Consider the following 15,884-nt stretch of genomic DNA (forward strand, 5'->3'; position numbering starts at 1 on the left):
GGAGGCCCACATGACGGGCAATTCTAAGAACCACTGCCCCTCGTAACGGTGGCCCCCACCTCCCACCTGGAGTTTTAACTTCAATTCTGAGGCATCTGTCCCTCCTCCCCTCCTAGAAGTCTCTTCAACCCCTTCTCCCTTCGAGTCTCTCAAATTCAGACCAAACGCTTTCATTTGCTTATTCAGCATTTTTATCAGCCCGATTGTGTTGTCTGTTTGCGCTGCTCCTGGGAAGGTGTCAAACTCCCATTTTCATTGTATTTAGTCACCCAGGTGCAGAGCAAGCTTGAAAGAGACAGCGGAAGGACTTTCCCGGACTGCACTGTCGCTCAGCTGGCCGCACCAATCACCACGCAGCTTGCCCTCGGACCCTCCTCTTTGAGGGCGTGTCCCTGGTGAGTGATTGACGGAGCCGCCCGGCCCAGCTCAGGCCAGCCCACGTTGCTGCTTAGATTGAAATGCAGAACTCTAGCCTCTTTCATCGGGGCACAGACTTCCTTTTACTCCTTCCTTTTGCACTCTCGCCGCCTCCTCCCGGGAAGAAGCGGAGGCACCGGCGGCCCGGGGCAGCGACGAGCCGGGCCACTGAGGCTGTGCGAAAAGTTACTTTTTGGGAGTGCGGAACTGGGGCCCCGTTGGTGTACTGCTCGGAGCAATGGGTGAGTGGCGGCGGGGGACGCTGTCAGAGCCGGGAAGGGAGGGAGGGAACCACAGGGTGAGGGAGGGAGGGAGGAAGAGCGAGGGCGCGCACCACTGAGCGCTCACACTCTTCTTATTGACTTTGCTCGTGTTTCTACAAGTTGTTAGGAACACGCTAAGGGTCAGGGCGCACAGCAGTTCAGTCTGAACGCTGGCTACTGGGTTGCTGTTGATGCCATTTTCTGATTTTAAAAGAAGGGATTGGTGGCATCAGCAAGCTCCGCAGTCTTAGTGGAGGACCAAGTTTTGTTTCACGTAGACTCACACACTCAGAACGTGAGGGGAAAAAAAACCAAACAAACTGTAGTTTCTTCTAGACCTTGTCTAATCGCGCGGGTCTCCAGGCGGGGCGCTGGGGCTCAAGGGGTAGCGGCCCAAAGACTTTAGCGCCGAGAAGGCGAGAAGGAGCCTGTTGCAGGCGTCAAGACCGATCTCCTTGCCCGCTTCGGAGACTTTTGAACACTTGGAGCGGCCCTGTGTCCCACCACTTTGTTTGCTTGTAGTGGCCGCAGGCACCACCGGAATGGGGGGGGGGTCCCACTCGACCTTAGTGGTTTGGGGCCACTGGGCGAGACTCGGGGACAATAGGGTTTGGGAAAAGCCCAGGTCCCTAGTCCGGGGTGGGTGCATCCGCCCTGCCTTCTTATGCGGGCGGAGGCCGAGTGGTAAACGGCTGTCCCAAACTCCCGGTGCGTGTCCCCGCGCGCCGTGTGTTCGTTTTGCAGAGCCAGCCTTTGGGGAGGTGAACCAGCTGGGAGGAGTATTCGTGAACGGGAGGCCGCTGCCCAACGCCATCCGGCTTCGTATCGTGGAACTGGCCCAACTGGGCATCAGACCGTGTGACATCAGCCGCCAGCTACGGGTCTCGCACGGCTGCGTCAGCAAGATTCTGGCGCGCTACAACGAGACAGGCTCGATCTTGCCAGGAGCCATTGGGGGCAGCAAACCCCGAGTTACCACCCCCACCGTGGTGAAACACATCCGGACCTACAAGCAAAGGGACCCTGGCATCTTTGCCTGGGAAATCCGGGACCGCCTGCTGGCGGACGGCGTGTGCGACAAGTACAACGTGCCCTCGGTGAGCTCCATCAGCCGCATCCTGCGCAACAAGATCGGCAACTTGGCTCAACAGGGTCATTACGACTCCTACAAGCAGCACCAGCCGGCGCCGCAGCCGGCTCTGCCCTATAACCACATCTACTCGTACCCCAGCCCCATCACGGCGGCCGCAGCTAAGGTGCCCACGCCGCCCGGGGTGCCAGCCATCCCCGGCTCGGTGGCCATGCCCCGTACCTGGCCCTCCTCCCATTCCGTCACCGATATCCTGGGCATTCGCTCCATCACCGACCAAGGTAAGGGCTCACGGGCCGGATGTGTGGACGTTGCAGAGTCTTCCTCTACACCCTCGCTGGTGTCTCGGTATCTGCGGCCTCCGAGCCCGCATCTATCCCACCACCTGAGGCTTTTTCCTTTCGAAACTATGGAGTCCTCCCAGGGGGGTGTCCTGATCTCATTAACTTGAAATTCATGCCCTCCGTTTCCTTGCCACACACAGTCTCCTGCCTCATCTCAAACGACCAGACCCATAACATCCCCCCATCCCCAACACATGGTTCGCATTTTCCACCCTCCCCCGCCTCTCTCGCCGCTGCTGCCTCAGACCCGCTCGCTCACTTGGAGAGCGTGGCCCGGGTTGGACTGGGGGCTCAGCCCGGGAGGACTGAGCGGGCGTGGGGCTGCCGGTTGCAGACACCGCTGCGGGCAGCTTGTTTGGGAATCAGATGCGGCCGCGAGGAGTTGGGCACCCTGTGGAAATTGCAGTATTCTTGGATTCTGGCAATCAGGCCAAATTTGCTCAGGCAGGAAGTTCAAATGTCACCTAATTGGTTTCATTCTTATGCTTCACTTCATTTTCCTCGGAAACTGAGGTCCCGAAGTTACTACTAGTAACTTGCATGTTACTGCATTGCTCATTCTGGGACTAATTTTCTGCTTTATTTCTCTCTCCCTTTTTTTCCAAGCGCCCCCCACCCTGGCCTTTACCTTAACAGACTTTACTACTTGTATCTTAGGAAGTAGCACCAACCACCGCTGTGATGGAGACAAAATGCGTGGTGATTCCATCTTGTCCTCTCTTCTTTCCCCCTTTCCCCACGCCTGCGGCTTCTCTTTAGTGTCTCCTGGTCCCGGGAAATGCCAGTGGATATCTAGTACTTGCACGTTTTCAGCGGTGCCACCCCGCTGTTCTCTTCCTTTCTCACCCTTGACCTTGTGGTGTCCCCAGTGTCTTTTCTGGTTGGTAAGAAGGATTCCCCGAGCAACCCCCCCCCCCCCAGCTCAGTCGGCTTCTGCAGACCAGAGTTTGTTTTCTTTTACTTCATAGTTAAACAAAACAATACAACAACAACAAGAAAAACCAGCATTAGCTTCTTTCTTGGTAGGGGTAAAAAGTCAAAATGTCCTAGATGCAGAATTAAAATAATACAGACATAAGAGCCTACCTTTTAAATTTGTTGGCCAAAAGTTTAAAAAGCACAGAAGAAAAATTAAATAGGATGGGGGGGGGATAGTTCCTTTAATTATTTCCTGTCTTTCTCTGTTGTCACCACATTGGCACAATTATCTTTTTAAGTAATTAAAGCAGAGCCTGATTTCTCATATTCTTGTTTTCTGACTGTCAATTTACAAGATCCTTCTAAGGAGCTCAGTTTTGTCTTATTCGGGGCTGGTTGGAACTTTAGTTGGAGAGAGTTTGCCCTTGATTTATAGGATAAACTGACCTCAGTGACATTTAAAGGAAGCTCCTGTTCATGGGAAAGTGTGAGATCAGCAGAAATGGGGGCTCACAGGGGGATCTCAATTTCTTAAGATAACTTCAGGCTTGTGCCCACCGATTGCCTTTTGTCTGGGAAGGCAAAGAGAGACTGGCAGTTCTGCACCAAAACATGGTTTCCTGGTGCAAATTGGAACACAATCTAATCCTTTGGAAAGGAGGAGGAATAGTTAAAAAAAAAAAAAAAAGACTGACAGATTTGAAAAGACAACTGTTCTTCCCCAGGGATCCTACAATCAGACCAAATATCAGTTGGAAAAGTAATGGAGTATATGGAGAGGAGCAACTGTTCGTTCTAGATGTTGATTCTGGATGCCAGCTTTAAACATGTTTTCTGACAAATCCATGAACATAAGATGATTATTTCTATAAGTGATCACTTCTACAAAATGATTGCCCTTCAAAGCACTGTGTCAGATGGAAGTATTTAAAATCAAGTTGTAGCAGCTTTATCAAACTTCAGTCCTCCACCCATAGGTCCCAAAGACAAAAACACATTGCTCATAGTCTTCAAATATCTCTTCTTTAAAACTGCAGTTGGCCATTCAAAGATGGCAGTGGTTTAATAGGCACACCTTTAGGTATTGTGGTAATCATTTTACAGTGTATAATTTTCTTTGTTTTTCTATTAAGAACATAAAGGATAACTGATGGTTTTACTCCTTTCAAAATACTTAATTCTACCTTCATTTTCTTAACTTTTTATTTCATTAAAAAAAAAAAAACCCACCCTCTCTCTATAACCTTACCACTGTCACTGGTGGCATTTACAGGGGTAATTGTAATATTTATTTTCTGAGTCGTATGCACATAACCTCACATATTTAACGTGTAGACATAGAGCATCAAGGGTAGTCACACACAAGTTAGGCACACACAAGACAGAAACTATGCACTCATATTTTGCATGTGCATTGTGGCCATCACGTAGTTATTTGCTTGCAAAGGACTTTGCAGGTCTTTTGTCTCATCTATCCACCTAAGTACTAGATCCCCACAGCACAGTGAGCATTTTCCTAGATGTCTCTGAGCAGGAGCACAGGCCAAGGACGGTTAGGCCAAGGACGCTCCTCTCTCCCTTTTCAGTCTGCGCCAGTCCCAGTGTTCGTCAATCCCGAGTCAACCCTGGGTTACGATTGGGATGAACAGCTTCACGTGTTCTTTCCCTAATTTGGGAAAACTCCCAGGTTCTTTCCATTCGATTCCTCGGGGGAGGGAACAGGGCGGGGGGAGGAGAAAATCAAAGGCTTTTGAAAAAGGGAGAAAAAGAAACCTTCCCGCAGGCCTCGGTGAAAGAGCTCGGAGAGGCCTACTCTGAGCGAGTCAGCGTCGCGGGGCCCTGGGCTGAAAGCGGGCGAGGCCGCGCCTGGGACCAGCGCCCCCGGGAGGCCGAGGGCAGGGGTCGGAGCCCCGGAGCTCGCGGGTCGCTGTTTCAGGCCGCGTCTCAGGCCGGGGTGCGCGGGTTGGAGCCCCAGCTTGACGCCTTCTCGTCCTCCCCAGGAGTGAGCGACAGCTCCCCCTACCACAGCCCCAAGGTGGAGGAGTGGAGCAGCCTGGGCCGTAACAACTTCGCCGCCGCCGCCCCCCACGCGGTGAACGGGCTGGAGAAGGGAGCTCTGGAGCAGGAAGCCAAGTACGGTCAGGTGAGAAGGCGAGGGCCCCGCCGGGTGGGCCGCGGTGGCCGCGGGGGTTTGGGCGACGCAGGACCCAGTTCTTTCTGGGCCTCGACCGAGGGCAAGCCCGGGCCGACCGGCGGTCACGGTTGGGTGAGTCGGGACGGAGGCCGGGACCTTGCAGGGCGGAGTTGAGCCACGACCCCCCGCCGCGGGCCCGAGGGCCTGGGGCGGTGGAAGCGCCTCCAGGCCTGTTTGGCCTCTGCAGGCGCGGCCCCCGAAGCCCAATCTGCTGCTCGCACTGGGAATAGTGACCCAAGGAAGGCGCTTCCGAGGGGCTGGGAGAGCGGCCTGGGTTCTCTGAGCGGCGCCGGCGCGGGCTGCCTGCAACGCCCGCGAAGCGCACGCCGGGGGTCGGGGCCTGCGGGCTGGTGGGCTGCGGGGTCCCCACGCTCGCGCGTGTCTCGTACGGCGGCTCCCTGCAAACACGCCGGCGTAGCCTGTCCTGTGATCGTTTGGAGAGGGCAACCAGATAAACCTAATAAAGTTACCATTTCCAGATTAAGGGTCACGTTGTAATCTCCCAAGGGAGGTTTGTGAGAAAACCTCAAATTATACGGACTGGCTGTGGACCGTTTAATTTTTCTTTCCCTCTGTCCCTCCCCCGACTCTGCAAAAAGAAAAATTGAAACACTCGTGTTCTCCCGCCCCCCTCCCCCACCCGGAAAAAATTAAGAAACCACCACCACTGACGCCCTAGAGGTTTGAGTCTAAACTCATCACCAAGTTGGAGTCAGGAGTTCAAAGCCCCGAAAAGCAAGCAAGCAAACAAACAAACAAACAAACACGGACCTTAAAGCAGCTTAAGGTTTCATTGAGCGGGTCTGGGTAGATTTGCAAGGTTCTTAACGCCAAACTCCAGTTCCGAAGCCCCCAAATACCCAGTTTTCGTTTTATTATTTTGAAGTTCTAAAACTCCTAATGTTTTAGCTGTCAAAAAGCAGCGTTTTATGTGATATGTAACTTGTTGCTTTTATTCACTTGGGAAGAAAAAAAAATCCTAATTCTCATTTTCTCAAACGCCATTTCCACTTCCTTTTCTCTCCCTGTTTTGTTAAAAGAGACTCATATACGTATTAGTTCTCCCGTGACAAAGATCCTCGAAAATAGCAAAGAAAGAGTCCCTTTCCCGTATCTGTTTCTACTGTAAAGAATGTCATGGAGAAATTATACGAAAGTTTGTCGTTCTCTTTTTAAAAAGCTCCTTATCATAAAGAAGATGCAGTAGGTACAGCAGTTAGGAGCTCCGATCTTCTGGCACCACTGCCACTTAAGCAAGTAATTTTAGCGCCTCCATTTTCTCATCTGTAAAACGGGGAAATAATAGTCCCAACCTCAAGAGATGTTGAGAAGATTCAATGAGATAATGCAGTCGTAAGGCGCACAGTAAACCGCCATTAAAAGTTACCAGTGGTTATACATGGCGGTTTAGAGATGGTCTTCCAAAAACAAGCGATTTTGAGGGGTGGGGGTGTGTGAGCATATACTTTGTTTGGAGAGTTCATAGTCAAAAAGTGTCAAGGCGTGTTGTTACAAACAATAGAAGGAGTGTATTTAAAGCATCCAGCATAGTAGCTCGCGTTTAATAGGTGCTCAGTAGTTTTTATTAGGTCATCATTTGTTGGAATAACATCGCGAAGTATAGAGTTGAAAAATAGTTTTTAATTCTCACATATAGTTGATAAACCCAGTTTACATATAAAGCAATGTCTTAATTCAAAAATCTTTGATTATTTCATTTTTTCCTCCCTTGAATTATATAGATCTAATGTTTATACTCATTTAGAAATGGTTAATTTACACACATACTTCAAACAGACCACTTTAAAATAAAAATAGAACTGATTCAAAAAATCTGTATATTCTGAACATGAAAGTTGATTACATTTTATACGTTGATTATTACTGAATTATGATATTTATAAAAGCAAGTAAATTAAAGACATAAGTGGCTAAGCATTGTTCGAAGTACCTAAGAGAACAAGTTCAATTTTTTTCCAGAAGAAAAAGACATTTATATCAAACTTAAATTTGGAAACTTCTTAATTGCAGAATGCTAATCTTCTGTATTATCATGTGGTAATATAATTCAGTTGATGTAAAATTTCAAAACTTCAGAAGTTTCTAAGTACAATTAAAGCAGTGGTTATTATAATGATCAAAATAGTGCTTAATGATGAAGGTGTGCTAAGTAGGTAGAGAAATTTAGGCTGTGTCATTTTGTGAACGGTTTTGGAACTTGGACATTGATTTCCTGGAGGGTAAAATTCTTTACTAATACTTGCTCGTAAACAAAAAAGCAATGGTAAGGTGTGTTGTGTGTGTGTGTGTGTGTGTGTGTGTGTGTATGCATTTCCCTCGCCAATATTCAAAGAGCAGCTTTATTTTTAAGTTATTTTTCAAAATGTTATCAGCATAAGTATATTTTAAAAACCAAAATGTAAACTCAGGTAACATTTTTCTATTTGTGTAATGAACAAAATTTGAAAGTTTTTGGCAAAAAATTCTCAAAAATTATGCACATAATACTTTCAGGGCACTTATAATTTTTATTAAATAGTGCAATATTATATGATTCAAGTTTCATTTTAGTACATAAAGGAGGAAATTGAGAATTCAGAATCATAGGATTTAGAGCATAGTCTTTTCCCAGAAGACACCTGTAAAATTACTAAAGGGACTGAATTGACAACTGATTGTAGGTACTAGTGATTACCGTAATCTAGAGTTTCTATTTCCAGCTTAAACTACAAAAAAGGATGCCTGATCGCTAGTAATTAGAACCTTATGCACATTTCAGCTATATACACACCTATCTTTTGTTTTTAAACCACTAATTTAGAGTACTCAAACTTGTCTTACTCATTAAGATGAAGTCAATACTTTATATTACCATTTAGAAGTCCTTATTGTCTACCCTTGAGGATAGAAGAAAAAAATATTTATTTGTTTTGGCTTTTTTCACCTGCATTTAATATTGGGCTAGAAATCTTTAATCTCTAATTCTGAATGGCAACAATGTTCTCTGGTTCCTAATGGCTGGTTCTCTTCTGTTAAAACAGAAAACCTTTACTGAATGCAGTTGCATGGCAAAAAAAGGGGAGGGGGGGCTTTGGAATATTTCTATGGTACTTTTATATGGTACTTAGTGAATTAATGCATTTTATTTAAACAGTTTATAAATAGTTGTATAGTTCTTGAAAAATTTTCTACAATTGGGCATACTTTCTCAGAAAAAAATATGTTGTATATCTGGTACTCTAACTGAAGTAATCTGAATGTTAGATTTATAAGCTTTGCGTATTCTTCAGTTTTGGTTAGTGTAGGTTAACTCAGACAGCAAGATTAATATAACGTTAGCTACAAATCAAGATGTCAGGAATGAGGAAAAATCCTTACATACTTGAACTTAAAAAGTTAAGAGTTAAACAAGCTGTGAAAATGGTTGGATTTGGAGACATAAATTAATCTGAAATTCTTACGAAGCATTAATGTGTATATTGTATTAGAAATATAGTATTTCAGAATCCTGAATATAACTTTCTAGTACATTATTTTAAACACCGGTTGTCCTTGTAGACATACTGTTCTCATGAAAATATAAATGAAGTTGCACTGGATTTTTCAACATATGAAATAAAGTTAATTTTATGTTAAGTAATTTATAATTTTGCAGAGAATCAAAATGTAGGCAAATGCCAGTAGAAAGTGTTTGAAATTCATGATGTTGTCTATTATGGAAAACATTCCTCAACCTGGGTAGCTTTTAACTATTAGTGTCTTAAAACAAGATTAATGATGTAGCAGTAAAATGTGTCATATAAAATACAAAAAAAAATAACTTAAATTTTTTTCATGTCTACCTTAATTTTAGTATTTTGGAAATATAAAATTTAGGGAAAAATTTTAAATAGCAGCTTTCCGTTACCTAGAGACATTTAGATCTGCAGTGTGATAACTAAGCATAATTAAGATCTTTTTGGATGAATGTTGAAACCATATTTACAACCATCATTTCATTTTATCAGATTTGTTTTACTAGGTCATTGCATAATGAATTAAGAACGGTAGAACAACAGTCAAACAAAGATTGCACCACGAAGAGCAAGAAAATCTTGTTTATTTTCAGATCTGAAACTTTTTCTTGCTTATGTTATGGAGGCTGAAATTCTAGGTGAAGCACATCTCTATTTGTGGCTAAATCTACTTTACTATAAAGCCAAAGTAAACTCATTTTATAATAAGGGGAGGACCAGGTAGAACTGATGAGTGGATGAAAGATTGTGGGTAGAGGATTGGGCGCTGCTGTTTGCATTTTCTTCAAGGGAGAAAATGTTGAGTAGACAATTCTCAGAATGTGAAGACTACTGTCTATCACTTCTAATTGCCAGACAGTTGTCATACCAGTCTCCCCCCCCCTCCCCCCACTCCCTCCTCCTGCCATGGTCAAAAGCATTTGGATCTTAATGCATTTCCATTTTCGGGGGTGGGGGTGGTGGTGTGTGGATAAATGGAACAACCATAAATCAAATAATGAAATGGCTAGATGAGAACTTTTATTTACTTTTTTCAACAGCTTTATTCATTTTGCTTACTTAATGTATAATGCTTGTTCTGTGATCAAAAGTGACTTTTTTTTTTTAAAGCAAGAGTATCAAAAGGCTGCACTAAGGTATACAAATGGTTATGAAACACCTATGATATGGCCCATTTTATGAGGATATGAGATGATTGAGGCAAGCCCTGTTCTCAAACTATTTATAGTCTAGCTCTCTGCCAATATCGCTTCTCAATATACTAATTTAAAAGCATGTTTTTAAAAAATGGCAAATCTATGTTTCTAAAATTTTAGAACAAGTAAAATGAAAACTCATTTTTTTCATTCAAATCTTAACTAGACATTGTATTTTATGTTTTTTTTTTTTCTCCCTAGACTATTTTCTTTAATACCAGTGAGATAGAATCTGTGTGTGTGTTTTTTTTTTTTCCTAATAACATTCAACAAACATTCAACTTTTTCTAGGGTATGCTGTTTGGTCTATTTTACTTTGTATTAGTAAATCTCATTGTCAAAATTAGGTGGAAGATCATTTGCTTCAGGGAGATCCTTGTATAGTTCTTTAGAGGACAGGATTCTCATGGCTTTTATGGAAGATCCACATAAAAAAGCAGTTGATGGATTGAGGTCTTATTTATGGAATCTTAGGTAAAGTCATTTTCAAAAATGGGATTTCCATTACATGCCCATTGCTGGGGTTTCATTTGGAAAATTTGTTTACTCTTCTCTGGGGATTCCATATGTTGGTTGATTTATAAATCATATTTACAATCCAATTAAATAGAGTAATTTAGCATGTTTGCTCCCACTATATTTATGGTGTACATTTGGTAGTCTCTACTCAGCCTAACTAGCTTTTCAGATTAATTACATGCCCTTCACTGAAAACATTAAACAGATTTGGGAAGTTTAAGTCATGTACTCTTTTACTGGAAAGAATAAACAAACATCAATGCTACCTGTAGTTGTTTTCCTTTGTGGTGGAAAATTTTACTCATTCAGTGATTGCTTCATAAATAACAATTACTTTACTCAGTAGAGATTTATATCTTTCGCCAACATCATATTTCAGAATTAATATGAGAAAATTGATGTTTATTGAGTCACTAGAAGGAATAGTGAAGGTGGCAGGCACATTTTAAAGTGTGTTTGTCATCTCATCTTGTTTATGCTGCTTTTTCTAAATTTCTAAATCTGAACTTTACCAGTGAGAAGGAAAGTTGAGACAAAACTTTTTCACCCCAAATCTGGGTCATAATTTAACCTGAGGGAAAGCAAAGAGCTATTTTTATACTGTTTAAAGATTTCTGTTTTTTTCTTCTTTTCTCTTAAGCAAATACTTAAAAAAATTTTTTTTAAATATAATTTATTGACAACTTGGTTTCCATGCAGCACCCAGTGCTCATCCCAACAAGTGCCCTCCTCAGTGCCCATCACCTACTTTCTCACTTTAGCCTCCTCTTGCCTTTTTTCTAACAAGACGAGGAGATCAAACCTCCCTGAGCTTCCCTTCTTATTCATCCTTTCTGCAGTACAGAGGGACTGCATCACTAAAATGATACTAAATATGTTGTGGATTTTAGAAAACTTTGAAATACTTAAGTCACCAAATTTGTGTTATTAAGTATGAGAAATTGGACAAATATGGAACAAATTAGTAGTGTTTACTTTATGCCCAACAAACAAATGTAGTCACAGAATAAGTAAGGCACCTGAAGGTAGCAAAGGCCTAAATCCAGTGTTCTTCCTCCCCTAAATCCCAGGAGCATTATCTGAGATGAGAGTCCACTCCAGCCTGATTTCTCAGGAGGGATGTTTCTGGGAAAAAAGAAATGGGTCTACCTAAGGGGATGGTAGACATTGCAAGAGAACAGCTGAAGAGCCCCGAAATAAAGGGGGCACATCACAGAGCAATGGCTCTAAGGGCAAGGATGTAAAGGGAAGATGGTGAAGCAAGTGTTTCAGAGATAACTATAATTCTGGATGATAGAAAAAATGCAAAGAAAAAAGAATGGGTAGGAAAAATTCAGCTGTCATGAAAAATAAAATTTATCAACACATTTTTTGGCTAACTAGAGCACTGTTTCTGTCATGTATAACATTAAGTAGTTTAGCCTTATGTACTTGTAAAATGTTGAGCAAAGGTTTTCACTGTTTTAGAAGTAATTTTAACCTTATGATCTTGACATGGTAAACAGGATAAAAAATTAATCTAGAATGGAAGAGGCTAATACAAATGCAAATACCTTTCTATAACTGGATCAGAATGATTCCTTTCAAAACCAATTGCTCATGGGTTATTGGGAAAATCCTACATGAACATGATTGGAACTGTAATCTCTATGCAATGCTAGATTTCTTCTACAATTTGATAGCTATCTTCATACTCATCTGCTGAGAGCCTTAGAGTGTGTCTCCTTTGAACCATTCTCTGATAAGCCATCCTCAGAAAGGGGGAAATTTGTTTTGTTTTGTTTTGTTTTTTTCAGAAGCTAAGAAACAATGAGGGTCTAACAATGAAAATAGGGTTCTGGAAGAAGAAAAAATCTTTTACAAGATGTTATATCAAAAGATGCTCTAGTTTGAGATTAAATTGTGTTTGTTCTTTAAATGTCCTGGCAAAGCAGGAAAAGATTTGCTACAGAGGATCCTGTGTCAGGCAGGGGTGATAACTTCTTTTAACACATGACCATTGATTTGCCAATTGGCCCAGGGTAAATGGCTAAATTCCTTAATCTACATTCTTGTGTATAAAAAGAGGATAAGGATTTCATTTATATTTTAAAGTGATGTGCAATGATTTCTTTGTTAAAAATAGAGCACCATCCTATAGGACCCTTGAAATACATTTTAATTTCAATTGAAATCAAATTAAATGAAAGTAATATTGTGTTGTAATCATTATATATTATCTTGCCATTATTATAAACCCAGTAGTTTATAATGAGTTACAATTCACCAATCTTCATTATTCCATAAACGATGTTGGATATTTCTTGGTGCCTGGGACATAGGGCATATTCAAGAAACCTTAGTTTCCTTCCCCCTTCCTCATTTTTCAAAGAACAGGCACTTTGACAAACAGAACAGGATCTGTGTGTTCTAACAGACCAAGTACACAAGGTTAACCCCTCTACTTTTATTCTTGTCAGAAATCCATGAGCAGTGTTAAATCATACCCATGTGTTTATTCTATTCCATGTATTACTCTAAATGGAGAAAATCATTTTTGAGAACCCACCATTGCATTGTCATAGATGTGGAAGTGAAAATAACAATCAAATGAATTAGGAAACAATTTCTATGTTGTAATTGAATTAGAAAAAGTATCTAACACAAGTCTGCTCTTTTCTTACCTCTAAGGATTGAATCGGTTTTACTACTAGTAATTATATTATACATTTACTCTCATTAGGAAATATATTGATGTATGAATTCATTCACATCTCTGCCAGGAAACAAGTTTACTCTTTATTTATAAATAATGTAGAAATTGAGGGGGAAAAAAAAGAAGTTACTTGAGACACCAAGTGGTCATGCCAGAATCAGGATAGGAAATTGGGGTGTTTTTATTGTTGTTAATAGTAACAATACCAACAGTAACTTATTGGATGCCAAGAGAACACTGGTTTCTAGACAGAGCTCCTTGCCTGGGCTGCTGCATTTTGTTTGCAAACTAGGATTTTACATTTAAATTCCTTTCAAGAGATTTATCAATGTGGCTTTTAAAAACTCATATCACAGGACCCCAAAACTTTGCAAACCAATATTCCAATTTCAAAACCACACATATGCAGTTCTTTTATATTCCAATAGACAGTTTTCTTGTTGATAAAATAGCTCTGGAAAAAAATATCCCCAATCTTCATTTAAGAACTCTTATAAGACAACTGCCTGATTTTGCATGTCCTTTGTCCAACAGGCATTTTCAACATGACCTTTTAAAATACGGCCCATGTTTTATTTAACAAAGGTTGTGCTCATTTTGAGAGTCTGGAGTGACAGCCTACACTCCGTGCCCTTCTTTACTGGAAATGAAAGCTACGCCAACCAGGCCCTTCACAAATGCTTCAACAAAAGAGCCAAACAAAACCCAAGTACGGGGAAGGTTGACAAAGGCATCCGGATAGCTGAACAGCTTCTGAGAGTGTTTAATCACCATTAATTCTTTCCTCACCCTGTATTTCCTTCCTATAATTCCAAATAGCAAAGCAAGTACTATGAATTTTCTTGTTGTAGCCTCCTCAAAGCCTTTGTGGAAAGAATGATATCTTGTTTTTTGGGCCTTATGTTTAAGCAGCAAGACTGTGAATGCATTTAGAATATAAAGATCAGATCTAAAAAAATCAGAAATTAGAGTCCGAATATTGCTTCTACTCGAGGAACTTACATTCTGCCTCTTTCTGCAAACCCGTGAAATGTCAACTACTACAATGTAATTATTTTCACCTCTTCTCTCTTCCTACTCTTAGGCACCAAATGGCCTACCAGCTGTAAGCAGTTTTGTGTCAGCGTCCAGCATGGCTCCTTATCCGACCCCGGCCCAAGTGTCGCCTTACATGACCTACAGCGCCGCTCCTTCCGGTTATGTGGCTGGACATGGGTGGCAACATGCCAGCGGCACCCCACTTTCCCCCCACAACTGTGACATTCCCGCATCGCTGGCGTTCAAGGGAATGCAGGCAGCCAGAGAAGGTAGTCACTCTGTCACGGCTTCTGCACTCTGATGGGAAATTCTGTCAGTGGCAGCTTCACCCGGGTCTCCCCTCAGCACACCCTCCCCCTTTCCCCTGGTCTCGGATCCCACCCCTCCCGCCCCCAAAGCTGGCTTTAAGGACTCACATCCTTTGTGCCGATGACACTTAAATATTTCTTGCCATAACTTCTCTCTTGCAGAAAACCTGACATGACTTTAGGATTTGAAAACAAAAGCAATCTTAAGGATTGAATGAGACATTTGTGTTGCCCACACACTGTTTTAACGTAGCAAAGAAACCTGCACCCCTCAAAGGGCTTAAGGAACTTTTAAAACTAGTCTTTGGTAAAACCACATGTGTATATTTATTCTAAATCAACCTGAACTTTTGAAACGTGCAATTGTTGAGATTTTTGCAAAATCAATAAAGGAAAACACATACAGAAAAAAGTTACGCTGCACCCTCTAATCAAATAAGGTGACCAAGTAAGTTTAAATTCATCATTAGGAAACTAATCGATAATTGACTTGAGTGATGCTTTGTTTATTTTTAAGAGATAACCTATTTTGTTGGAAAATATGTATAACAAGCCGTATCTGAATTTAGCTCCTCCTGATGTTTTTACTCGGTTCCAAATACAGTGATGTTTATATTTTCTATTAGTTTGTAAATATGGACTCTGGATGGTGCATTTGTGTTTTCATTCCATGGGATACCCCCCTCCCTCCCACCCCTATCTATTTTTTTTCTCTCTTTTTGTAAAGGTGACTTTCTGGCAACGTCTTTGTCTCTGTTTGGTGGTGGGCTCCTGGACCTGGACTTGCCCCAAATTTTGTGTGTGCAGTGAAGGCTTCAACATCTTATGAAGGACATTTTCTTTCTACAGCAGAGGACTCAAAAACAGATTAAACAAGCCAGTCTCCCATTTTGTATCCTAATCAAACAACACACATGCCAAGCATATAAAGACATGAGGGTGGAAAATATCTGAATAAGAAGGCTTTAAAGGAAGTCACTTAGAAACTTAAGTTTAATGTGAAATGCTTTGCAAAGACACTTAAAATGAACTTTATGTTAAGAAAACCACTGTGAAACTAAATTGTACTGTTATTGTTGGCTTACCTGTGTGTTCAGCAATCTCAGCCCAAAATTATGTTGTAATTTAAAGAAAGTGGAAAATTCTGCTCTAGTGAATGTAAAAATGGCTTGCTGTGAAGTTTACATTGTTGTACAGAAGCATGTTTCACATGTAGGTAAACTGGTGGTGGTATTAGAAATACAAATGCTATTTAATTTTTTAAAATTCCCTTTATTCATTTCTGCAGTTAAAGGACCTAGTTTAGCCAGTAAGTCTTTCTAGACCAATTCTGTTTTCACTTTAATGTTAATAGTAGAGCTGTGGGGTGTGTGTGTGTGAGTGTGTG

At 41.9% G+C, this 15,884-nt stretch overlaps 1 protein-coding gene across 1 annotated transcript; it reads left to right on the plus strand.

Annotated features, from left to right (window-relative positions):
• The first annotated feature begins 458 nt into the window (after positions 1-458).
• PAX9 (paired box 9) lies at positions 459-15,137 on the plus strand. Its single transcript, XM_043554548.1, has 4 exons — positions 459-659; positions 1,151-2,051; positions 5,033-5,175; positions 14,236-15,137. Exons 1-4 carry the CDS (start codon positions 459-461, stop codon positions 14,488-14,490), a joined length of 1,500 nt encoding a protein of 499 aa, XP_043410483.1. The 3' UTR covers positions 14,491-15,137.
• Positions 15,138-15,884: the final 747 nt, after the last annotated feature.

This window comes from Prionailurus bengalensis, chromosome B3 (genome assembly GCF_016509475.1).
Source record: "Prionailurus bengalensis isolate Pbe53 chromosome B3, Fcat_Pben_1.1_paternal_pri, whole genome shotgun sequence".
Taxonomy (NCBI): Eukaryota; Metazoa; Chordata; class Mammalia; order Carnivora; family Felidae; genus Prionailurus; species Prionailurus bengalensis.